The sequence below is a fragment of the Equus asinus genome, chromosome 22, assembly GCF_041296235.1.
Source record: "Equus asinus isolate D_3611 breed Donkey chromosome 22, EquAss-T2T_v2, whole genome shotgun sequence".
NCBI lineage: Eukaryota > Metazoa > Chordata > Mammalia > Perissodactyla > Equidae > Equus > Equus asinus.
Window position 1 is genome coordinate 49,877,734 of NC_091811.1, and position 23,327 is coordinate 49,901,060.

General features: G+C 54.9%; 2 protein-coding genes across 6 annotated transcripts in view; one reads left to right on the forward strand and one right to left on the reverse strand.

The window, feature by feature from the left end:
- The first annotated feature begins 3 nt into the window (after positions 1-3).
- On the forward strand, positions 4-5,546 carry TMEM106C (transmembrane protein 106C). 4 transcript variants are annotated; one of them, XM_014850055.3, is made up of 8 exons: positions 4-128; positions 656-867; positions 1,750-1,813; positions 2,293-2,452; positions 2,545-2,685; positions 3,132-3,181; positions 3,870-3,923; positions 4,796-5,546. In XM_014850055.3, exons 2-8 carry the CDS (start codon positions 684-686, stop codon positions 4,890-4,892), a joined length of 750 nt encoding a protein of 249 aa, XP_014705541.1. In that variant the 5' UTR covers positions 4-128; positions 656-683; the 3' UTR covers positions 4,893-5,546. The 4 variants fall into 4 exon arrangements, with proteins under 4 accessions (XP_014705541.1, XP_014705542.1, XP_014705538.1 ...); XM_014850056.3 differs by having other exon boundaries at positions 9-124; XM_014850052.2 differs by having other exon boundaries at positions 63-233.
- A 3,380-nt stretch (positions 5,547-8,926) lies between these two features.
- COL2A1 (collagen type II alpha 1 chain) overlaps positions 8,927-23,327 on the reverse strand; it is a 31,409-nt gene continuing 17,008 nt past the window's right edge. The window contains exons 22-54 of one of the 2 annotated variants that reach the window (XM_014850050.3): positions 23,107-23,160; positions 22,605-22,712; positions 22,159-22,212; positions 21,975-22,073; positions 21,718-21,771; positions 21,165-21,263; positions 20,746-20,799; positions 20,323-20,376; positions 19,913-19,966; positions 19,654-19,707; positions 19,371-19,415; positions 19,071-19,169; positions 18,745-18,852; positions 18,365-18,418; positions 17,996-18,049; positions 17,543-17,596; positions 17,097-17,150; positions 16,674-16,781; positions 16,001-16,054; positions 15,476-15,529; positions 14,571-14,732; positions 14,206-14,313; positions 13,957-14,064; positions 13,576-13,629; positions 13,297-13,404; positions 13,017-13,070; positions 12,755-12,862; positions 12,417-12,470; positions 11,866-11,973; positions 11,274-11,562; positions 10,632-10,819; positions 10,064-10,306; positions 8,927-9,515 (exon numbers count right to left, since the gene is read on the reverse strand). In XM_014850050.3, the coding sequence (XP_014705536.1) occupies positions 9,369-9,515; positions 10,064-10,306; positions 10,632-10,819; positions 11,274-11,562; positions 11,866-11,973; positions 12,417-12,470; positions 12,755-12,862; positions 13,017-13,070; positions 13,297-13,404; positions 13,576-13,629; positions 13,957-14,064; positions 14,206-14,313; positions 14,571-14,732; positions 15,476-15,529; positions 16,001-16,054; positions 16,674-16,781; positions 17,097-17,150; positions 17,543-17,596; positions 17,996-18,049; positions 18,365-18,418; positions 18,745-18,852; positions 19,071-19,169; positions 19,371-19,415; positions 19,654-19,707; positions 19,913-19,966; positions 20,323-20,376; positions 20,746-20,799; positions 21,165-21,263; positions 21,718-21,771; positions 21,975-22,073; positions 22,159-22,212; positions 22,605-22,712; positions 23,107-23,160 (3,099 nt within the window). In that variant the 3' untranslated portion in view covers positions 8,927-9,368. The remainder of the gene's footprint in view (positions 9,516-10,063; positions 10,307-10,631; positions 10,820-11,273; positions 11,563-11,865; positions 11,974-12,416; positions 12,471-12,754; positions 12,863-13,016; positions 13,071-13,296; positions 13,405-13,575; positions 13,630-13,956; positions 14,065-14,205; positions 14,314-14,570; positions 14,733-15,475; positions 15,530-16,000; positions 16,055-16,673; positions 16,782-17,096; positions 17,151-17,542; positions 17,597-17,995; positions 18,050-18,364; positions 18,419-18,744; positions 18,853-19,070; positions 19,170-19,370; positions 19,416-19,653; positions 19,708-19,912; positions 19,967-20,322; positions 20,377-20,745; positions 20,800-21,164; positions 21,264-21,717; positions 21,772-21,974; positions 22,074-22,158; positions 22,213-22,604; positions 22,713-23,106; positions 23,161-23,327) is intronic. The other variant, XM_070494534.1, reaches the window with a different exon arrangement.

A 23,327-nucleotide genomic window follows, 5' to 3' on the forward strand; every position in this document is an offset into this window, starting at 1 on the left:
GACAGCTGGGCTGCGAAGAGCGCACGCGCGAGCGCACGCCGGCGTGTCCCCCCTCCCCCCACCCCGGCCAGCTTGCCATTCGGCGCGTGCGCACCGAGTGCCTGCAGCTCCGAGGACCGAAGAGGCAGGTAAAGCCGCCGAAGCGGACAGGTGGCGGGGGCCGAGAAGCTGCCGGGAGTTCGCGCCTTGCAGGTCCGGCGAGTCCGGTGTTCGCTCCCGCCTGGGCAACTCTGGTGGGCTCCGAGCGTCGCTTTTTGTCAGGGGGCGTGACTTGAGCCCGCCTCCCGGGGCTGTGAGTGGAGGGGGATGGGGACCTCTAAGGCCTGTTAACCCGTTTGGTGCAGGTGGTTTGCCCAGGAAGGTTTTCTCGAGGAAAGCACAGAGTTTGCAAGTAGTGGACAGGAAGCTGCCAGGCTGGGCAGGTTGGCGAAAGCGGGCCCTGTTTCTCCAGCTGTATGTAGCGGGTAGGAGGCGGGTGGAGAGCACTGGAACAAAATGAGGGTCCTGGTAGAAATTGTGCAGGTGTTTGGGATCACACGCAGGCCGGCAATTTGATCGTGATTGTGTTCTCACTTTTCTCGTAGAAGGATGCAGTTTTTTTTCTCTTGGCACAGCGTGGCTACTAACGGGCCCTCACTTCCTCTTTGCATCCTAGGACATGACACAAGTGGCACATCCCGGACATGGGGTCCCAGCATTCCGCCTCTGCTCGCCCCTCTTCCTGCAGGCGAAAGAAAGATGACAGGGAGGATTTTCTGGCTGAACGGGAGCAGGAAGAAGCCATCGCTCAGTTTCCGTATGTGGAGTTCACTGGTCGAGATAGCATCACCTGTCTCACGTGCCAAGGGACCGGCTACATTCCAACAGGTGAGAATCTTTAGTGATCAGGGGAAGGATGATTCCCCAATGAGAATCCCAAGGTACCGCAGGGCTTCTCTTGTTTTCTAGACAGAGTTTTCTTCTAGGCAGCAATACCATAATCATAGACCATGCCCTGAACAGGAGCCGGCTCAGCTGACTTGATAAACGTGGGCAGGTTCCACAACTTCTCTTGATTTCCTTATATTTGAAAGCCTTTCTTTTCTTCACTTCTACTCTTTTGTTCTTTGTTTCCTCGGCTTGGAACATTTGGTTTGCTCTCTTTGTGGGGTTTGTTGACAGGTACGTTTGTTTATTGTTCTCACTCGTCAGGCCTGGCACGGCTTTGGGGGTGGTGGGAACCATCTTGGAAGCGTCTTTTCAAGGAAGCAGATTGTGAATCATTAACAACCTAAGGTCTGAAAAATATATCAAGTGGGAAGAGAAAAACCAACTGCTCAGGAGTGGAGCCTGGATTAGGCGCAGGATCGTCTGTTACTAAGTTGTCTCTCAGAAAGTCTTAACAGTTTCGATGAAGAGTCACAGAGCTTTAGCGCTGGTAAGAACCTTAGAAACCATGTAGTCTGAATCTGTGTTACAGATGAGGAGATAGTGGCCTAGGGAGGGAATGACCTCCCCAAGGCCATGCAGTAAAGCCAGACAAGATCCAGGATTTCTCAGCGTCCTTGTCACTGCTCTGGCACATCATCTCTGACACTCTTTATTGAGTTACTTGTTCCTTGTTCATTAGACCCAAAATGTGAAGCTAGTATCTTAGAAGTGCCTAATTGCAGACGTGCATATTGTGGCAGGATGGTGTGCGATGTGGAGGGAAGTGCTGCCAACACTTGGGATTTATTTTACCAAGATAATTGTTTGGTTCTTTTCTAGAGCAAGTAAATGAATTGGTGGCTTTGATCCCACACAGTGATCAGAGGTTGCGCCCTCAGAGAACGTAAGTCACCTGCCTCTCCCCTGTTAATCCCTACACCTGTCCCTAGTCTCTTTCTACTTACCAATGCCCGTTAACTTTTTGAAAACTCTAGTCTTGTAAATTCCCTATTTCCTTTAATACTATTTGCTCAAGCAAGATGTCTCTGCCCCCATCACAATCTGGGGAAGAAGACTTGAAGCTGGAAACATTCTGAGGTGAAGGAATTGAATTGGAAGGAACTGGAGAAAAGGGGTGGCCTGGGAGGTGAAGTGTTTCTGTCCACACAACTCCTGTCTTCAGCTTCTCATCCCACATTGAAAACGGCATTCACATGGGTTTAAGAGGCTTCGCCCACTCCACTCATTCCGCATGGGCTGTGATTCCTGGCTCTTTGTACTTTCCTGTCCCTCCCCCATCCTTCCTGGTTTTGCACTTAATCTTGACGGATTGGACCTTGATATCTGACTGCCTGGGTCGTTCATGTACTGTGTCCTTTGCAGTAAGCAATATGTACTCCTGTCTGTCCTGCTGTGTCTCCTGGCATCTGGGTTGGTGGTTTTCTTCCTCTTTCCACATTCAGTCCTTGTGGATGACGACGGCATCAAAGTGGTGAAAGTCACGTTTAATAAGCAGGACTCCCTGGTGATCCTCGCCATCACGGTAAGACTTTGGGCCTCCCTTCCCAGGTTGTGCACCTGCAAGTCTCAGACCCAGGACACTTAACACTTGTTTCCTCTTTTGCCCTGATCCAGGCCACCCTGAAAATCAGGAACTCCAACTTCTACTCTGTGGCCGTGACCAGCCTGTCCACCCAGGTTCAGTACATGAACACCGTGGTTGGGTCATACGTGACAGCAAATGTCTCCCTTATTCCACCTCGGAGCGAGCACCTGGTATGCCGTTCCTTTAGGATCCTTGCCCCACAGGCCTCAGAGAAGGGGTGGTGGGGATGCCAGAACCTCGTTACTTTCCTTTTCCTCTCCTCATTTCTATTTGTAGGAACTAGTTGATGAGGAAGACCTGACGGGCTCTGTAATTATGAAAAATTGGGGAAAAAAATCAGCTAGCATTTAAGTATTAAGGGAACAAGAGAATTTCTAAGAGAAACAATTTGCTGCAAATCAAGAAGAGGCAATATGATAGTCTCAGGTCCGTTGGCCTCTCAAAAGGGGAGAGCCTGGACGCATTTGTTAGCAGCTCATAGTCTACGGTGGACAGTCTTGGGGAAATATTTTATATGTGATGGAAGAATGCTCCCAGGTCTTTGGGTTGCTAATGATAGTAGTGTTCTGTGTCAAGCCCGCTTGGCCACAGACTGACTCTGGTGTCTTATTTTCAGGTGAATTTTACCGTGAAGGCTGAGATGGGAGGACCGTATTCCTATGTGTAGTAAGGACAATATTCTTTATATGTGTGCTCTCCACTGGGTGAAAGGGACTCAGAATTATACTCAATTGATTGGGGCTGGTCCTGGCTTAAGTCCCAGGCTTTGGCCTGTAGGTTCCCTGGCTTTGGCTGTCTACAGGTTTATTTGGAGGATGTGTTGTTTGATGTGGAACTGAAATGCTGGAATTTCTGAAAGAGAACATCAGGTCACTGGAAACATTTCCATTTCCACACTCCAGCATTTATATGATGTGTATGAAAAAACAAAAGTATTGGGCCAGCCCCGTTGGCCTTGTGGTTAAGTTTAGTGCATTCTGCTTTGGTGGCCTGGGTTCAGTTCCCAGGTGCAGACCTATACCACTCCTCTGTCAGTGGCCATGCTGTGGTGGCAGCTCACATACAAAAAGAGGAAGATCAGCAGCAGATGTTAGCTCAGGGTGAATCTTCCTCAGCAAAAAAAAAGAAAAAACAAAAACCCAAAGTATCATGATGTGGGAGGGTGAAAGGACATGTGTGGTGACAGGGAACTAGTGAGCCATGGCAGAACTAAGATCAGAAGGTAGATGTGGGGGAGGGGAGGCCCCCAAACAGGGCTGACTGCTCTTCAATGTGACAGTGTAGCTCAGGACTCTTCTGCTGATGCTTCGTTTTTTAAATCACACTGACCGTTTCCATATTTGCTGTTTGGTAGCTTCTTCTGCACATTGCCAGATATCCTGATTCACAACATAGTGATCTTCATGCGGTATGTCACACTTCTCCCTGTCCCCATGGCCTTTGTGTTTGAGCCTGGACCGTCAGGCTGTGTGAGCTCGCCACCTTTGCTTGAAGATCTTGTGTGACCCACAAGGCAGAGGCACCTAGCCAAAGAGGGGATGCCTTCCAGGCACAGACACAGAGGACCCTTGGTGTCCTCTAGATGCAGTGTCCGAGTCCCTTTCACAAATCATCAGTTTCACAGTGAACAGCTAGGCATATAATTTTCTCCGTGAAATGGGGTCTAATTTTGTGACCCCTTAAGAATCCTAATGAGGCTAGTAAAGAACAGAAAAGCTTTCTCAATTCGTAAGTACTGGGCATTTGGCCAGATTTGCACTCTATCCACACAAATTACCGTGTCACGGAACTTCTGGGTTATTCCTAGAACCATGACTGTTAAATTTGCAAGTGATCAGGGTCTGCTGCAGATATTTGAAATATGAGAGTTTACAGCAGGGTCTCTCAGCCTCGCCACTATGGACGTTTTAGGCCAGACACTTCTTAGTTGTTGGGGCTGTGCTGTGCATTGTAGGATATTTAACAGCCTCTCTGGCCTCTATCCACTAGATGCCAGTAACACTCACCACCTCCTTCCCCCTCAGTTGTAACAACTCAAAATGTCTCCAGGTGTTGCTAGAAGTCCCCTGTTGAGAATCAGTTATTCAGAAGGTCACCTCATGCCATAGCAGCTCTGTGGATATGGAAAGATCCTCTGGCCCCCTGGTTACATAACCATAAAGATATGCATCTGGGACCTTGGATATTGTTGCCTGAGCTTGCAAGAAATTATGTGGGTAATTTTTCTTACTTTTTTCATCTAAAAACCAGAATTAATTCTTCTTGGTTTCTTTTGCGTAGAACTTCAGTGAAGATTTCATACATTGGCCATGTGACCCAGAGCTCCTTGGAGACCCATCACTATGTGGATTGTGGAGCAAATTCTACAGCTGTTTAGAAAGTTCTCTTGGTTCTTCCATGGCAGCACCTGTGAGGAGAAACACGGCCTCTGTTCCCCCTGGACCTGAGTTCCATACCTATCCCAGGTGGTAGAAGGAGAGGAGAAATTGGTTCTTTTTATCCCCAGCAAACATCCTCCTACCACTTGGGAGGAAAACTCCTCTCTCTAGCACCATTTCTGTTTCTGAGAACCAGCAGAATCACTGCCCAGTGCCTGGCCATATGCCCAGCAAATTAATAGGCACTCCAAGAAGGTTTGAAGAATGTAATTCAGATCTTTTCAGCTGTTCTTGGGCCGTTATAAATTGAAATCATACTGTGGTTCTAGGTTATCAGACCACAGAGTGACATGGAGACAGGACAGTTAGTGCAGCTCCAGAACTGTCTTCGGGGCCTCATCTGCCCAGGAGAGGCAGTGGGGAGGGAATGTTTGAATATATAGTAGAAGCAAGCACAGACCGTTCAGCCTATGAAGTTTTTTCATGTGTTCCCAAATGCCTAGGAACTTTGAAAAAAAAAAAGCAAACTTTTTCCTGTAGAGAGTTACACTTGTTTTTACCAAGAACCTTTATGGGCTTTGATTTACCCTTCATCCATTGGCTGGAACATGGATTGGGGATTTGGTAGAAAAATAAACCCTGCTTTTGATTCATCTGCGTCTCCTCTGATTGCCTGGATGCCTGGGGGACCATAGAGTAGTTGCTGCTTGAGTGGGTCAGCACAGGATGGAAGGGAAGGAGCCCTGATTGTGCTGTCACGTGAGCTCCTGTCACAGAAAGCAGCTTCCTGCCAAAGCAGCGTCCCTTCCTTCTCTACCTCTAGTGGTGATAGGCTGCACTATGGCTGTTCCAGAAAAGAGCAATCAATGCCCCCTGGAGGTTGCGAGAGGTAGGGCAGAGATGCCTGAGGAATGAGAAGCTGCTTCCCTGGCTGTAGTGCTGATGAAGAGGACCTGGTTTGAAGCTGAAAGTTTCTTGAACTGTCTCCACTGTCTCGGCCTCCACCAAGTGGACTACAGCCCCACGATGGCAGGGAATCTAGTTGGAAAGCTTGAGTGATCAGGTTTCAGAACTCGACTGAGTGGGCTCCAGCTCCTTCCCCAGCACTGGTGGCCTCGGGAACAGCAACACAGGGGGTCTGTATTAGTTTTTGTCCCCATTCCCATAGCTTGATTTTCAATATTTGCTTGTTGCTTTTTGCACCCCGAATCTTCAAACTAAGGCTAAATTTCATGACTACTTGGCTGATATTGACCACGATTAAGTAACCCAAAAGCTGGGGATTGAAAGCTGAGTTTCAGCGTTACACTCGACCCTTTAAGGGTCTGTAGGTACGTGATAGCAACGACTGTTCTGTGTATTCAGGATGGAACACGACTTGTATGCAAGCCGCTATGTACCAGTTCTGAGAACATTGCCCTGCACACATGAAGATGTTCACATTGCTACATTTTTTCTGTAGTTGTCCCATTTTCTAAATACTGGAGCCTCTAGCGTGTTTTTCATAATTTTGAAGAAGCTACTCATATTGGTACTTCAGTTTTGAATAATTTTTTGTGGCCATGTGCCTCAATAGCATTTCTTCTCAATATGACCTTTAAATCCAGCTGTGATATTCAGATGACAGCGCTTACATTTTTTAAACATACAGCAGTGTCATCTCATATTGCTGTGAATTCTCATACTTCTTTATATTTTTAGCATCCCAAACAGCACCTGGGGATGCTTTGCATAGTTGTATCATACTATCTGTCAATTCTTCAGCACATGCATGGAATTTGCCCTCTGCAACACCAAAATAGAAAAGGGAAGTGGTTGACTTACGGGTCACTGATGTCACCATTGTCTTTCTGGTGAACTGAGATTTGGGAAGAATGTGTTTCTTGGAGATGAGGCTTCGCCAGAGAGCTCTCTTCTCTGTGGCTTCTGGCTTGGCCCTACTGTGACCTCTTTCTTGTTCTCAAACTACTTACACCATGTCACCTGGTTGAAATCTCCATTTGTTCATTTACTCATTCCAAAAACGTTATTTATTGAGCACCTGCTGTATGCTAAGGATTGCATTTGCTGATGCGTTTTGTCCAGAGATATAGCTAGAAGTTTAAAACTCCATCTCAAGCTGCCTTTGCTCACCAGGCCCCATAGAGGCCACAATTTACCTCCACCATCTATTCTCCTACTCCAGTAACCCCGAAGCAGGATCCCCGAGATGTCTGGGTCAACTCTCCTTCTGGGGATTCTAGCCCAAGTGTGACAAACGATGAAAAGAATCAATCTGTTTATCAAAGCTCTACATGAATCTAAGGGGTCCCAAGTATTTTCTCTGGACAAAATAATCCTTATTCTTTGCCTTTATAAGTAAGATTCTTCATCACCTAAAGAGCACTCTTAAGATTCTGTGTTCCTTTGCTTGTTCAGAAGGGGAAACTATTTCAGAAGTTGTTCTATGGTTTACCCAGGATCCAAGGGGCTTGACTAAGTCTTAGCTGGAGCTCGGACTCCTGCATCCTGGTTAAAGCCTTTTGAGGCTGGACACTTTGATAGAGGTGAGGAAGCTCCAGAGAGGAGAAGTAGCCTGACTGAGGCCTCACAGTTGGTAAGCCAGGTCTGTCCACTCGGTCTTGCTGGAGTCAGGATTTTATCTGAGAGGTTATTCTGCCTTTCCTAGGGCATCACGGGAATTAGCAACGAACCTGGTTCCTCTCACCTTCTCCTTGGGGCCAGGTTGGGACAAGGGGGCAGTACAGCCCTGCCACCCAGGGTCGTGCATTGCCCAGGGTCATGCATTTCCATCTGACCGCAGATGCAGGGTTTTCTGTCCACTGCTTCAGTTGCCTTGAGCTCTGCCTTCTGGTTCACTCCCCAATTACCTATGCAGCAGGTGCTATTATTTCTAGGTTTTACTAGGTACCCAGAAAGTGATGGGTGGTGGGGGATCACCTTGATATCCTAGGGCAAATGGGACTTCTCTTACAAAGGTGTGAGGAGATGGTCACAATCTACAGACCTCCTTTAGTGAGGGTAGGTGGCTCTGATGCTGCTGTGGGCAGTGAGGTGGGCTAGGAAGCTGGATGGGCGCTCTGCGTGGGGTTGATGGGCTGGAACTCAACTGTGCAACTGCTCAGCTCCACCTGTTGTCTAAGGAAAGGATTTCATAATGGTCTGCACACCTCACGGCTCTCCCCTTTGCCCTCATTAGCTGTCTGGGTAGAAGTAGGGTTGTTTATTTTAGATTGTGAGATAGTATCTTAATTATGTGTCCTTAATTATGTTTTCATTTTACTCTTTTAGTTTGTCACAAACTAGCCCTCTCTAGTGGAGAGGTGACAGAGTCCTCAGTTTTTGCCACACAGACACAAGTCTTTGGAAAGTAAGGGACACCCGATGGTCAGGAAAAATGGGAGTCTGTCCATTCATAAGCCTGGTGTTGAGAAGGAGTCCATGGAAGCTTTACGTGGAGGCCCAGGAAGTGAAGAATGAGGGCCAGAGGGACAGGGAGGGCAAAGGGATAAGGATGGGGAGCCTTTAATACTTCCACCTTTCCCTGAAAGTCTTAGAAGAAGACACACTGAAGTAGGTCACCAGGATCGTCTGATAGTGTGCCCTTATCACAGGCGCCTGTGGGTTCATTCCCCTCCTCTCCTACCCCACACCCCTCTCCTCAGCAGCGTCTCTCAACTCTCCCAACCAGCATCCCATCCCCTGAGCTCAGAGCGCCTCGCTTCTCTTCCACCAATCTGCCCTAGAGTCATGCTCCATGTCTACTCTCAAGAACAAGGCCATCCCTCTTTTGTGCCTCCCTTCCCACATCTTGGTCTCTGGTCCCAGTTCACCCCTGGCTTCCACACAGCACCAAAGTTTACAAAAAGAGGCAAGTTTGTGTTTGGGTGAGGTCCCTAAACCAGGCAGTGTGGCTTCAGTGTCCTCCCTTCTGGTTGAAAAGTCAACAGAAGGCAGCCTGGGAGAGCTGTTCGGTCATGCAGATGGAATCAAGGACTAATGGCAAATAAAGAACAAAGCACAGGTCAATATGTACTTTCCAATAATTTTTTTGTTTTTAATATCAATTGATGTTTTAAAAAATACAGAGGTGTTTGACACAGAATAGCACCATTGAGTAGGACACACACAGTTCCTGCGCCCAGCACCTGAAGGGGGGGTCTTCTTGCCTGGGCTGGGGGGCAGTCACTCAGGGGGCGTTTGACTCACACCAGTTAGTTTCCTGCCTCTGCCTTGACCCAAAGGTCTTACAGGAAGACAATAAATAAATAGAACACCGAGATTTTATTTTGCAGTCTGCCCAGTTCAGGTCTCTTAGAAAGAGAGGGGAGAAGAGTCCAAACTGTGAGAGGGTGGGCTGAATGGCCATCAGGTCAGGTCAGCCATTCAGTGCAGAGTCCTAGCGTGACTGGGATTGGAAAGTACTTGGGTCCTTTGGGTTTGCAATGGATTGTGTTGTTTCTGGATTCAGGTTATTACAAGAAGCAGACGGGCCCTATGTCCACACCAAATTCCTGCTCAGGCCCTCCTATGTCCATGGGTGCAATGTCAATGATGGGCAGGCGCGAGGTCTTCTGTGACCGGTACTCAATCGTAGTCTTGCCCCACTTACCGGTGTGTTTCTAGGGGAGAAAGAGAGCAGTCAGTATTCATTGGATGCCTTGCTATCCAGTGCCAGCTGAACTGAGTGAGCATCATAGAACACAAAGTACAAAACTCACTCGGGGGCTCCCTAGACCTTTATCAGCTTGCCAATGCCCCCTCCGCTGTAACTCCTGTCCTTAGCAGCAGGGCCTCCTCCACCCTGCCCTTCTTCTTCTTCCCCTAGAGTCCCCACAGTGAGCTCCCTGCCTGGGACTCCCTCTTCGCTCTATCTCGTAGGCAGGCCAAGACACATTACATGAATACTCCTAGAAGAGTCACTGGACATGCCCGGTAGGGTCTTATTTCCCCTGAACCAAGGGAGTGAAGGAGGTAGAACGACATGCGCCTTTCCCTCTCCTGTTAATCTGCATGTCTTGTCTACGTAATCCCTCACACTCACGCCTCTCATGATCCCAGAACTTTAGGACTATGGCACCTGCCGTGGACCACCTCTCAGCCCACTCCAGTCTGAGCCCCAGGTCCCAGGCAGCTCATCTCTCTGGTGGCTGAAGCTGGCCTGACTCACCGTGCAGCCATCCTTCAGGACAGTATACGTGAACCTGCTGTTGCCCTCAGCCCGGATCTCCACGTCATTGGAGCCCTGGATGAGCAGGGCCTTCTTGAGGTTGCCAGCTGCTTCGTCCAGGTAGGCAATGCTGTTCTTGCAGTGGTAGGTGATGTTCTGGGAGCCCTCGGTGGACAGCAGACGCAGGAAGGTCATCTGGACGTTGGCAGTGTTGGGAGCCAGGTTGTCATCTCCATAGCTGAACTGTTAGGGCAGAAGGCAGTGGGATGAGGCCTGGGACCAGCGTTCAATGGAATGGGGGGCTGCAGGGGCTGCTGACTGTCCAGGGGTCAGGGAAGCTGAAGGGGGCTGGGGAAGTGGGTCGCTGGGAGGACATTTTTGCTTCCAGGGTGTGAACCAAGCTTCCTAGGGCTTCTTCCTCCACCTCTAATGGGAAAGAGTACCATTCCTCCTCTTAAGCCCCAAAGAAAACTGGTGAGACTGTGGGCAAGGTGCTAAAAACTTCCAGAGAGAAAGAAGAGAAAGATTTTGAGGCTCCATCTCTGGCCTAGAGCAACCAGGTACTTACGTGGAAGCCACCGTTGATGGTTTCTCCAAACCAGATATGTTTCTTGTCCTTGCTCTTGCTGCTCCACCAGTTCTTCTTGGGAACGTTCGCTGGGTTGGGGTAGACGCAGGTCTCGCCAGTCTCCATGTTGCAGAAAACCTTCATGGCGTCTAAGGTGCAGCCCTGGTTGGGGTCAATCCAGTAGTCTCCTGCAGGGGAGGAGGCAACCCCATCAAGGCTCAGACAAGCACAGACACATACTCCCGGGAAGGCCAGGCCTGCCTGGGAGAGACAGAAAGGCCTCCGGGGACACCAGGGGGAGAGGAGCAAGGTGTGAGGGCCACGTGTGGCCAGGGTGAGGGGAGACAAGGGATCCAGGGGCAAGGAGACCTGAATGGGAATATCCAGTGCTAACCAGGGACACAAGCAAAAGGACAGGAGCACTTTGGCTGGTGGATAGGACTCTGCACTAAAGTCACTTCTCCTATGGAGCCATGGCAGCGGTTTCTCTGCTGTGAAACGGAGGAGTAACCATCTGCCAGGACCTTCCAGGCCTAGCTCTGCCCTGCGCTAAAGGGCATCTCTCCCCTTGGTTGGAAGGGGTCCCTGCCCCACAGGCTGACTTCTACTCTCTGGGGTAGGCGTCCGGCCCTCTAGACTCACCGCTCTTCCATTCAGGGTGGCAGAGTTTCAGGTCCCGGCAGGTGCGAGCAGGGTTCTTGCGGGAGCCCTCGGGGCTGCGGATGCTCTCGATCTGGTTGTTGAGGGACTTGAGTGTAGCCTCCACCTCCTCGTCATGCGGTCTCAGGCCGCCAGCCGCCTCGTCAGCCCGCATGTACTGCAGGGGGTCAGGGCCCTTCTCTCTCGGGCCCAGGCCGGCAAAGGCGGACATGTCGATGCCAGGGCCAGGGGGACCTGGAGGGCCAGGGGGTCCAGGATTTCCGGGAGGACCCTGCAGCAGGAAACAGAGAAATCAGCCAGGAATTGGGAGGAGACTTCCCTCTTACATCCATCCCCATGTGCCAGAGTGTACTGGAGTGTCTTCTTTCCAGTCTCATGGGTGGAGAGGGCTGCAGCAGGTCAGGACCAAGAAAACCATAGCGCCTTTCCTATTTCTTCATTTGAGACCCCAGGATAAAGGATGCCTTGGCCATTAGCTTCAGGCTGATGCCCCAAAGAGGTCCTTGGCACCAGGACGCTCAAGCCTCCGATGCTGGGATGCCTCAGACAGCAGGGAAGGAGTCAGGACACTTACAGCGGGGCCAGTTTCGCCTGAACGTCCACGGGGGCCAGGAGGTCCGATGGGGCCAGGGATTCCATTAGCGCCATCTTTGCCAGAGGGACCGACGGGGCCAGGAGGACCCTGCAGGCCAGGAGAGAGAGAGGCAGTGAGAATGGGCAGGTCAGAGTGGCTGGGGCTGGGTAGGTGTTCATCCTGATAGCACCAGCCACTTTGCTCCCAATTCTTCACATTTTTCAGTCATAGAACCCCAAACTGGTCTCTATTTGGCCAAGAACCAGCAGGATGGCTTCATGGCTCTCCTAGGCTCCTAAGCTCCTCCTTATAAAATCCTGTTCACAGGGAGTCTGTCTGACAGCTGAGAGCTGCGCTCATGTTTGTCTGCCTGTGATGGTGGGTGCTCTTCTGACCACAGTCACCCTAAGCCAGTCCCATCTCCACTGCGGAGTGAGGCCCCCTGAGCCCAAGGCTTCCCGAGAAGCGGCAATGGTTCCCTCCCCATCAGAACATGTGGCCAGTGCCCCGGCCCCACCCCTCCAAGGAGGGGCTCACTCCATCTCACTTACTCTAGGGCCAGAAGGACCAGCAGGACCAGAAGCACCTTGGTCTCCAGAAGGACCCTGTGCAGAAGGAAGAGGCAAAGGTCAGACGTCAGCACAGACAGGCTCCATCTTCCAGGATGGAAGGCCTCCTTGAATATATATATATATATCTCTCTTGGGAGTTGGGGGAGCAGATCCATGTCCCACCCCCATTCCTTTTCCACTTGCTCTTCCCTCCAACCCTGAGGGAGTCCTGGAAATTTCTTTGGATCATCCCAAGTTGTCTTAGCAGCATGGGAAACTCAAGTGGGCTCTGAGCAGTGGGACGCCACGGGGAGCCAAGCACAGACAGCAACACTCACAGGAGGGCCGGGCAGACCCTGCAGACCAGTGAAGCCACGGTGTCCCTTCAGTCCCCTCTCGCCAGCCTCTCCAGCTTCTCCTTTGTCACCTCGGGGACCTTGAGGGCCCTGGGAAGAAGACAGACAGACACTGGTTGGGTCAGGTCAGGGCAAGAGCCTCCTGCTGGCCTCAGCCAAGCCAAGGAGATCCAGGATCCATGGTCCCTGTTGCCTTCCAAGCTGCCCTTGTCAGGGACCCAGCACAGGACACGCAGATACTCACTGGCAATCCTCGGGCTCCAGCTGGTCCTGCAGGTCCCATGGGGCCTTGTGCACCCTGTGAGGAGAGAGTGGGAGCAGTGTCAGAGCAAAGCCAGGACACGGATGCCCTCCCTCTGCGTCTGCCCTGGGCTGGGCACTGAGGCTGCTGCCCCCATGGCCCAGAGACACCTGGACCAGTTATGCCTCCAGGGCCTGGGGTGGGGAGGCGGGATTGTGACAGAGCTCCCTGCTCACTCAGCCGCCCTCCTCTTTCCAGCTGTTACTGAATTAAGGATACTCACAGCTTCTCCTCTGTCTCCTTGCTTGCCAGTTGGGCCGGCAGGGCCAGGAGAGCCAGGGGGTCCAGGGGCTCCGGGAGCACCCAGGGCACCAGCCTCACCACGATCACCCTGTCAGGAGAGAGGTCTCAGGCTCAGAGAAGAATGTTCCAGAAGAGGCAAGGAGAGAAGGTCCTTCCAGATTGACACAAGACTGACCCCAACCTGCCACCCTGGGCTGACCTGTTAGGCCCAAGGGAATGTGCTCCCTGTCCCACCACACAGAGACACCCAGATAGTCACCTTGACTCCAGCTGCACCATCTCTGCCAGGGGGGCCATCAGCACCAGGCGTTCCCTGGGCAAAGGGAAACAGGACGCCATTAGAGCTGCCCACCCAGCTCCCGCTCTGCTCCTTCGTCCTCCCCTCTGAAGCCCCAGGCTTGTTCCCTTCCATCCAACCACTGGAGCCAAAGCTTTCTCCCCAAGCCTCCTTCTGCCTTCCTCCCCCTTCACCCAGTTCTTAGCCTCCATGTCCTTTTCTCTCCCATCATGACCTTCCGTCGCCCCCAGGTGCTTCACCTATCGGCCCATCCTGTTATCCCCCTCTCCAGGGCACTAGGGCTTGGCCACTGGCACTTGTCTCCCTAGTAAGGGCCACCCCATGCTGGGTCCCACTGCTCACCTCTCGTCCAGGTTCACCAGCAGGACCAGTCAGGCCAGGAGGACCCACGGGTCCAGGGGGACCTCGGTCTCCAGATGCTCCAGGAGCTCCCTGCTTGCCAGGCTCGCCCTGAGGGACAGTGGCAGGGATGAGTGCGCACTAAGTATCCTTGCCCAGGGCCCCGCTAGGCCTTTCCTGGGAAAAGGCTGCACTCGGGCCTGAGCCAGGCTGGGCCCAGCTCGTCTAGAGGGAGGGGCATCCCTCACTCACCGATGGGCCGGGCAGGCCGGGGAATCCTCTCTCACCACGCTGCCCAGGCAGACCAACGATGCCCCTCTGTCCAGCCAGACCCTGGGGACCTGGAGGACCGTCAGGACCCTAAGAGAGGAGAGGCGAGAGATGAGAATTTGAGAAGTGACACAGCAGCCCAGCCGCCCACACCTGCCTGGCCACTGATTCCACAGGGATCGGCTCTTCCTGCCCTCACAGGACACTTCCGCCTGCAGGGCTCCCTCCCCGGCACCCCCAAAACCCCTGCACCCTCCCACTCTCTGCTCGAGTCACTCAGAAGCCTCTCACAGCCCTGGCCTCAGGGATGTTGGCCCTGGGCTGGCCCGGCCTGGTGAGGAACTTACAGAGGGACCATCATCTCCAGGCTCTCCCTTCTCGCCAGGGGGTCCAGCAGGACCTTGAAGGCCAGGGTCACCAGCTCGGCCGGGGGGACCGCTGTCTCCTCGAGCACCTTTGGGACCATCTTTTCCAGAAGGACCAGGGGGACCGGGGGGTCCAGGGTTGCCCTAGAAGGAGCAAACATGGGAAATGAGAACTCATCTCACCTTTCTCTATCCATCCAGGTTGCCAAAGCCGTGGCCCCAGGGACAGCGGTTGCCCTCTGGGGGCTTGACCCACCCCAGGCTGCCTCTTGGATCTTCTCTCTCATATGAGAGCTCCGGGCAGCCAGCCTAGCTGTTCCAGCCCCTGTGCACTTTACTTTTTCTGATCTACTTGGAACCCCTCCTGCCTCCTCCCCTTCAGCCTCAATCCCCCCTTTCTCAAGGACAGCTCAAACCTCTCTCTTCTGACCCCTAAGCCTCTGCACCTGCTCCCTCTGCACTTGGTGTTGGTGATTTGGGCGACTTTTTGTCATCTCTTCTCCCTCCACTGCAGGATCCCCAGGGCAAGGTGCACGACTTGTACAGGGTCAGCTGCACATGCATGCTCAAGAAATGCGTGTCCATGAAGGCAATTGTTCCAGCCCCGTCCTGCCCACTGAGTCAGAAGTCTGAGGGTTTGAGCCCAAGCCAGCAGGGAAGGTTGCTCTTGGCCAAGAAGGGGCTCACACCCTTGCTCCCAGCTATCTACAGGGGGCTAGATCCCATGGTCAACCAATTATCCTCCCGGGAGTGGGAAGGGTCACAAGGGGTGGAGGCCAGCCTAGGCTCTTTGGGCCCTGTTCGGGGGACCGGGCCAGACTCTTTGGCTTCTGCCTGTGCCTTGCACACCAGAAGTAAGGTAGGAACCTGCCAGGAGCAGCACTTACATTGGAGCCTGGGGGTCCGACACGGCCAGCAGCTCCGGGGAATCCGGTGGCTCCCTATGTGAAGAGAGGAGAGCCCCTGAATACCTCGGGTCCACAGGAGGTCCAAGAATCAAACGTGGGGGTCTCAGAGGCTGGTGTGGAAAAGGGTGAGGGGAGGTAGAGAGGGAGAAAGCGCTCCAGGGGGTCCAGCCATAGGACTGGGCAGCTGCAGCCTCTCTGCCTCCAGCTCCTGCAGGGGGCCATCACGCCGGGGCATTCAGGGCTTCTTCGGGGAGGCGGGCAAGGGGCCAAGCCAGGCCTGGGGCCCCCCAGGATCACTGTGCACCAGCAGAGGGGGCACCCTCTCCCCCACCTGGCTGTGGGATGGGCTTGGGCTGGGGGCAAAAGCAGGGCTGAGAAAGAAGGAAGTGGGTGACTCCCAGACCACCACCACAGGAACCTCTAGGGCCACGCCTGAGGTGAGGGGCAGGAGAGAAGACACTGCCCCCACAGTACCCTCCAGGAGGGAACCTGGGCCTCACTTACCGGGGGCCCTTGAGCACCTCGGGCTCCTTTAGGACCAGTCACACCAGTAGGACCCTGGGGAGGAAGGAGAGAAACAGTGAGACCTGATCTCCCTGGGGGATAGCCTGTCTGGGCCCCAATAAGGGACTCCCAGGGCTAGGCTTTCACAGATATTACTTTCCTGGTACTAAAATCCCAGCCTGGAGAAGCTGTCACAGGCAGCCCGACCACCCTGGCCAACAGGAGACTTGTGTTCTAAGAGAGTGTTCTAGAAGAACTCAAGGAGGAGAAGCCCAACAGGCACCCACGGAGCCAGTCCAAGGTCTCCCCTGCCCCTCCCAGGAGACTGGCTGCTCCGTCCAGGGCTGCCTGTCCTCAGGGAGACACAGCCTGCAGTGTCTGTCAGTCCCCCAGCACCCCCACCACACATCCCGCACCCACAGCCAAGACAATGAAAGCCAGTTCAGCTACAGGAACCTTCATCCCTGAGTACAAAGTCCTCCTCCCCACAGCCTCTCCCTCCTGTGGCAACAGCAGCAGCAGGCTCCAGAGTCTGATGGGTAGAGGGCCCTCCACTCAGGCAGGGCGTCCCCCAGGCCTCCCAGCCCTTCTCTGCCTATCCAGGCCCCTCACCCTGCACCCAGCCATCCCTAACCCATGGGAACAGCTCCTGGGGGAGCTCAGTACTACACACCTGAGGCCCAGGAGCTCCAGAGGGGCCCTGAGGACCTGGGGCACCAGCATCACCTTTCTGGCCGGCCTCTCCTTGCTCACCCTTAGCACCAGGCTGGCCATCAGCACCCTGTCCCAGGAAGGAGGAAGCAGGTGAGGGAGGGGCAAGCCAAATACTCGAGGTTCCCCAAAGGGGCCAGAGGCTCTGAGTGAGTGTGTGTGAGTGTGCGTGTGTGTGTGTGTCACCCAGGGCCTGAAAGCTGGCTCTAAGACAGGATTGTTGTATCAGTGTGGGGATGTGAAAGGAGAGGACGAGAAAGGCCATTTCCCTCTTCTTTAGATTCTGTCCCTCCCTCTCCCACAGGCTGGAGGGTGCCATTGGGTGGGAGGGATGCAGCCTGGCCTGAGAGGGAGGGTGGTAGAGAGGGTTGACAGGAATACTCACGGGAGGACCTGCGAATCCAGCGGGTCCGGGGGGTCCAGTCTCTCCACGTTCGCCCTGTGAGAGAAAGGGGCCCAGGAGAGTAAGGCCCTGCTGCCTTCCCGCTTCTGTTCCCTCCTGTGAGCCCAGCCTCTTGCACGGTAACCTCCCCACCCCTGAGACAAGGCATCGAAGAGTAGCCTTCAGGAAGTTCTGTCCAAAATAAAGGGACCCAGGTCAGAAAGCCTCTCTTGGTCACAGGATCTGGTGAGCAGAAGGCCCTCTAGCCTGACCACATCATGGGGGTGACATGCCTTCTCCCGTCCTTTCTCATCTCTCTTCCCACCCCCAGACCCAAAGGGCAGCGAGAGAGCCAGTGCCCGGCGGCTGCAGGGCCAGGCTGAGAGGAAGAGCCTCTCCTGGCTCCTAGGGGCCTGGGGACAGAGCCAGGCCCAGGGGCAGATACTCACCGGGGCACCACGAGCACCAGCAGTTCCTGCAGGACCAGGAGGTCCAACTTCTCCCTGAGGTGGGGCGGGGGGACAAGAGCCATGGGTGAGGAGGTGTGGTTGAGAGTGTGGCCCTTCAAGAGCACAGTGCACCCAGGAAGCCCCGACAATGGATGGGGGCTCTGGATCCCCCCACAGCCTGTCTTCTCCTTGTCGCTTCAGCCTGCACCCTCCTCAGGGCCCCTGCTGGATGCACACCCACTCCCCCCTGCCCCACCCCCACCCAACTACTACTTGACAGGGCTCAGCCAATGACTTGGATTCTAAGAAGACCCCCACCCTTCACTTCTTGTGGGCAGCCCCTCGTGGGCGTGAGGGCAAGTAAGGAGAAGAAATAGCAGCCTTTGGCAGGAGATGTGAGGGAAGCTTGATGGGGTAGACGAAGCAAAGAGATGGAAGGGAGCCACCACTTACCTTCTCACCGTTGGCGCCAGCCGGGCCAGGGGGGCCAATGGGACCAGTCAGACCCTGGGGAAGAAGACGGCGGAGGTGAGGTGAGGCAGAGTCGGCCAGGGACTTGGAGCCCAGCGGGGACTTTGGGGTCCCACCCTCAATGGACGTGGTGCCCCCTTCCAGGGCCCCCAGATCTCCCTGTCACCCTGTGGCCCCCGATTTAGACAGGGAAGTCCCTGCGGTTGCCCAATCTGCAAAACTGAGATAGGACCAGGGGCTGCACTAACACACTGCCCCTCTCTCCCCTGGGTGCAGAGCTGGAGACCATGGGGCCCCCTGCACTTGTCCCCATCCCAGTTCCCAAGGAGCCTGCAACCCGCAGTCACTTACTCGTCCACCGTCTTTGCCGGGGGCTCCCTCAGGGCCTTTCTCACCAACATCACCCTGTGGAATGGAGAAAACGGGCCACCTCAGGGGCGCACTCCAAGCCACCCTTTGTCAGCTCAGTCTCTCCCTGGCTGGGGCTCCAGGCAGAGCTCAGACCCTGGCCAAGAGGGGTTCACTGTGGTCTCAGGAGTAACAGGAGTGAGATGGAGGGGAAGGTCGGGGAGCATGTCACTAAAAGGCAAACAGAGAGCTTTGGAGGGGGGTCTCCAAGTTCCTCAAGAGGGGTACCTGGGAACCTCAGCCCCAGGTACTGCGGGGAGAGGGTTGAGTGTGGGGGCAGGGAAGCATGGCTTTGGAGGAGGCACGGTCAACCTGGTACTTACCCTGTCTCCCTTGGGCCCGGCGATACCAGCTGCTCCCCTCTCACCAGGCATCCCCTGCAGACCTGGAGGACCCTGAGCCCCAGGGGGGCCAGCTGGGCCAGATGCACCCTGTGAGGGAAGAGGGAGTCTGTGGTGGGCAGCTCCTCCGCCAGGACCCACGTGCCCCAAGGCCCCTTCCTTCCCTTCCTCTTCTGTCAAGACCTTTCTGTCATGTCTTCCACCCTCCATCCTTCTATCTTCATTCCTCTGAGCCCTCTCCCCTTCCTCTTCCTCCCTCCACAGGGTCTCCCGGGCCCACCCAGAAGACCCCTGCCAGCCTCACTTACTTTGGGACCATCAGTGCCAGGAGTGCCGGGGAGGCCACGGGCACCCTGGAGGCCCTGGGCGCCGGGAGAGCCACGTTCACCTGGGAAACCTCGTTCACCCTGCAGCAGAGACACCAAAATCAGGCAAGAGATGGGGCGGAGGCCCAGGGAGAGAGGAGACCAGGGGAGAAGCAGGGAGGTGTGGAGTAGAGTGAGGCCCCAGGCCCCGGGGCTGCCGGGCTGCTGGGATGTGCTGGCAGAACTGCACTGGGCGAGAGGAGGCCCAAGGAGACCCCCAGAAATGGCCGACAGGACACTCACCCTGGGACCCACGAGGCCGGGGGCTCCAGCTTCTCCGGGAACACCCTGAAGAACAAGGAAGGATTTGTGAGAGAGTGAAGGCTTGTCTGTGCCAGAGCCTTGGCTGACCATCCTTCCCACCAGGGGACTGAGTTCAGATTGTCATCTGAGGAGAGTTGGGATGCAGGTCCCAGACATTCCCAGGCCTCCTGGGGCTCCTCGTGCCCTCCTGCCCTTGTCTCCTGGGCATCAGAATAGATCTTCCCATCTAAACAGGTTGCAGGTTCAAATAGCCCACACTCACCTGGTCACCTGGTTTTCCACCTTCGCCTGGGGGACCGGGAGGGCCAGGAAGTCCCTAGAACCCAAAGAGACATGCGTTAGAAAAGGAGTAAGTTGGCTGCCCCAGGACTCCAGGGAGGCCTGGCACAGGGCCAGAGCCAGGGGTGCAGGGAAGCCTCGATCCCCCGGTCCCTCGCGCATGGTGCCCGCTGCCCACTGCTGCCCTGCAGAGCCCTGGCTGTGGAAAGGGACTGAAGAGAAAGCCTGGTCCAGCCGCCTACCTGGAACCCAGACGGTCCAGGAGCACCCTGCTCGCCTCGTTCACCAGCAGGTCCCTGCAGAGGAAAACAAAGGTGAGCTGAGCCAGCGCTCCAGAGAACCTGAGAGCCTCAGCTGGGGGGGCCCAGGGCGGCCAGCAGGAGGGCAGGACAGACATCCTCCCACACTGCCCAAGCAAGATGTGCATGCCTCCCTGTTCTCCCACCAATGACCCAACCCTGACAACGAGGGTGGGGTCCACACTGCCTCTTGGGCCACCTTGCCTCGGCTCAGGGTGGTCAGGTGTCCTGGATCAGCCCAGATCCACATCTGTCTGTCAGCTCATTACTGGGTGGGCCTGAGGTCCCTCCCACCTCCATCTCACCAAGCCCCTGCCCACAGGGCCACCTGGAGAGGCTGGCCAGGTACTTACAGCAGGTCCGGGGGGTCCTGCAGCACCTGTCTCACCATCTTTGCCAGGAAGACCCTAGAGAGGAGAGAAAAGGGTGGTGTAAGGACACACTTTTCCTCAGTCTGCAGACCCCCAGGGCTGGGCAGGTGCACTTTGTGGTCCAGAGTTTCCAGATTCCGGTCTCCACCATCCCCCACCCGAACTCCATTTCCACCCCTTCCCTTCCTTCCTTCCCTGGTTGGACCCTCATTTTCCCTAAGTCTTTCTCAGCATGGGCAGCTTCCTCATCTCCCTATGTGGACTCCCAAAGAGCCAGAGCAGCATGGGCTCAGCCACAGGCATCCACACTGCTAACTAGGGAGCCTGGGAGCATGCCAGAGGGACCCCTCTCCCCTCGCAGGTGTCAGCCAGCACCAAGCCACAGGCAGTGGGGAGGGTACTTACTCTCAGACCAGGAGCACCAGGCAGTCCCTTCTCACCAGCTTTGCCAGGCTCGCCCTGGAGGAAAGAGTGCAGGACCATGAGGTGGAGGGCTTTGGTGGGAGTCGGGGGTAGAGCAGACTGGGAAGACTGGGGCTTGGGGCCACAGCAAAGGCTAAAGCCAAGTATCACCACCTTCTCTTATGCTCAGAGGTGAGACAGCACTGCCCCATGGAACAATGTCATGGCTGAGATGCCCTGAGGCTCTAAGCAGCCCTGGGTCTCCCCAGGCCACATGCACCTCTGCAGGACATGGAAGCCCGAGCTGCTGATGGCTCCCTCACTGCCCTTAGGTTAACTCTGTTCAGGAGCCAGCCCTTTCCCTGGGGCAGGGAAGGAGGAAGCGCCACATGGAGGAAATGGAAGGGCAAGTTGTTACTTACATTGGCACCTTTGGGGCCAGGGAAACCCATGACACCAGGCTGCCCACGAGCCCCCTGAGGACCTGGAGGTCCAGGGCGACCATCTTCACCAGGGGCACCCTGAAAGAGAGAACATCATTCTCAGAACAGAGACATTCGTCTCTGACCACATTTGTCCATCCAATATCTACTAAGTGCCTGCTATGAGGCCAGCACAGGGCTAGGCACCGGCCAGGCACACAGCATGAGGGTTGACCAAAGTTGCAGCCAGCAGCCCACACCACACACATAGACTCTATCAGCGACAAGGCACTGCTTAGCTTAGAAGTTTTGCCCGTGCAAGTACACACCAGGCTTTATCTTCGCCCAAGGAAAGGCCCAAATACACAAGGGGGTGGCATTTTTCACACCTCACAGCCACTGCCCAGCCACTGGCCCCAGTACCTACCATCTGTCCCCCTCCCCAGTTCTCAAAATGCACAGGCTGCCCCCACTCAAACTCCTGTCTCTTTTCCCACCTGCCTCCCTAAGGATTTCCCCCAACCCCTCCAACGACTCCAGATGATGGACTTACAGAGGGACCAACTTTGCCTTGAGGACCAGCATCACCAGGGCGACCAGTGAGACCCTGTGTTAAGGAAAGAGAAGACGATGGGGTTAGACAAGCTCGGGCGAGTTCAGGGTGGTATGGCTGTAAACAGGATGGGTCAGGGCAGGCCCCAAGACTTTGCAATCCTGGAAGCACAGCGTTGCAGGGAGCAGGTGGGAAGGGACAGGAGGGGTCTGCTCTAAAAGTAGGAAGTCGTGGGCAATAGCAGCTCTGGTACTCACCCGGGCTCCAGGAAGGCCAGGCTCACCGGGACGGCCAGGGTCACCATTGGCTCCCTTGGGGCCAGCAAGGCCACTGGGCCCTCGCTCTCCAGGGGCTCCCTATACAAGAGGTGGCAAGGGGGTCAGCAGGAGGCCATTTAACAGGGATGCAGGAAGGGATCCCCACCCCTCTTCCCCTACTCACCTTGGGACCGGCCAGACCATCTTGACCTGGGAAACCACGGTTGCCAGGAGCACCCTAGGAAGAAGAGAGATGGAGAGGCAGTGAGTTAGAATGGCCCCTGACCCAACCATGGCTGCAGAGAGTGTAGCCAGGGTCCAGGGGATCCATCCCACCAACGCACCAACCACGATTTCTGTGGAGCAGTAGCTACAGCTCGTGAGATTCTGAGAGATTAACTCCTTGAGCCTGTCCCCACCTTCCTGGGAAGGAGCTCAAACTGTTTCATGTCATCCTGGGGGTGGGGGACACAAATAAGGAGAAGGGATCCCTATGCCCCTATTGGCAGGTGGGAAAAGAGAAGTATGGTATCTAGAAGCCCACAGGACTTGGTAGAACACAAAGCCACAGGACTCGGCTTCCATCTCTAGGTCACACCCAGCAAAAGTGGGGACCCCTAGACCACTTACTCTTTCTCCAGGGGGACCGACAGGCCCAGCACCGCCAGGCTCTCCACGAGCACCTCTTTTGCCTTCTTCACCAGCAGGCCCAGGGGCTCCTTGGGGACCAGCAGGGCCCTGAGAACAGACACGAAAGAGAAAAAGGATGAGTCTTCACCTGGCCCTGGGGCAAGCACTGGCCCAGCGTGGCCTCGGCAATTGTTTCAGGGCTGGGGGGGGACTTGGGGAAGGGAGGCCATAAAGGGAAAGCTGGGGAAGAACAGAAGTGGCCCAGTGGGAAGAGAGAGCGTGTAAAGTTCACAGTGTTGAAATTGCTTAAGCCAAAGATGGGAGCTGGAGGTGTATCAGCTTCTCAACCTAGTACGTCCCCTTCTCCGGGCACAACCCGAGAGGTCCCAGATTAGCAGATGGGGCTACAGAGGAGGTGGGCAGTTGGCGAGGGGACAGCCCTGGGCCCACAGAGCAGAAGTGTGGAAAGACAAGGGCTGGTCTCAAGGGGGCAGGTACTCACAGGTTCTCCCTTGGGGCCTTGTTCGCCTTTGAAGCCAGCAATACCAGGTTCACCCTTGACAAAGAGAGAGGCAGGGTCTCACACTGGGTTCTCACCATGGCCCTGTCCCACCTCAGGAAACCCTTAAAGATGCCCACGAGGACACTGGTGTGAGCGCAGGAAGGAGGGATGGTGGGGTTTGACTCCAGGGGTGTCCATAGGACTTGGGGTTGACTCTGGGC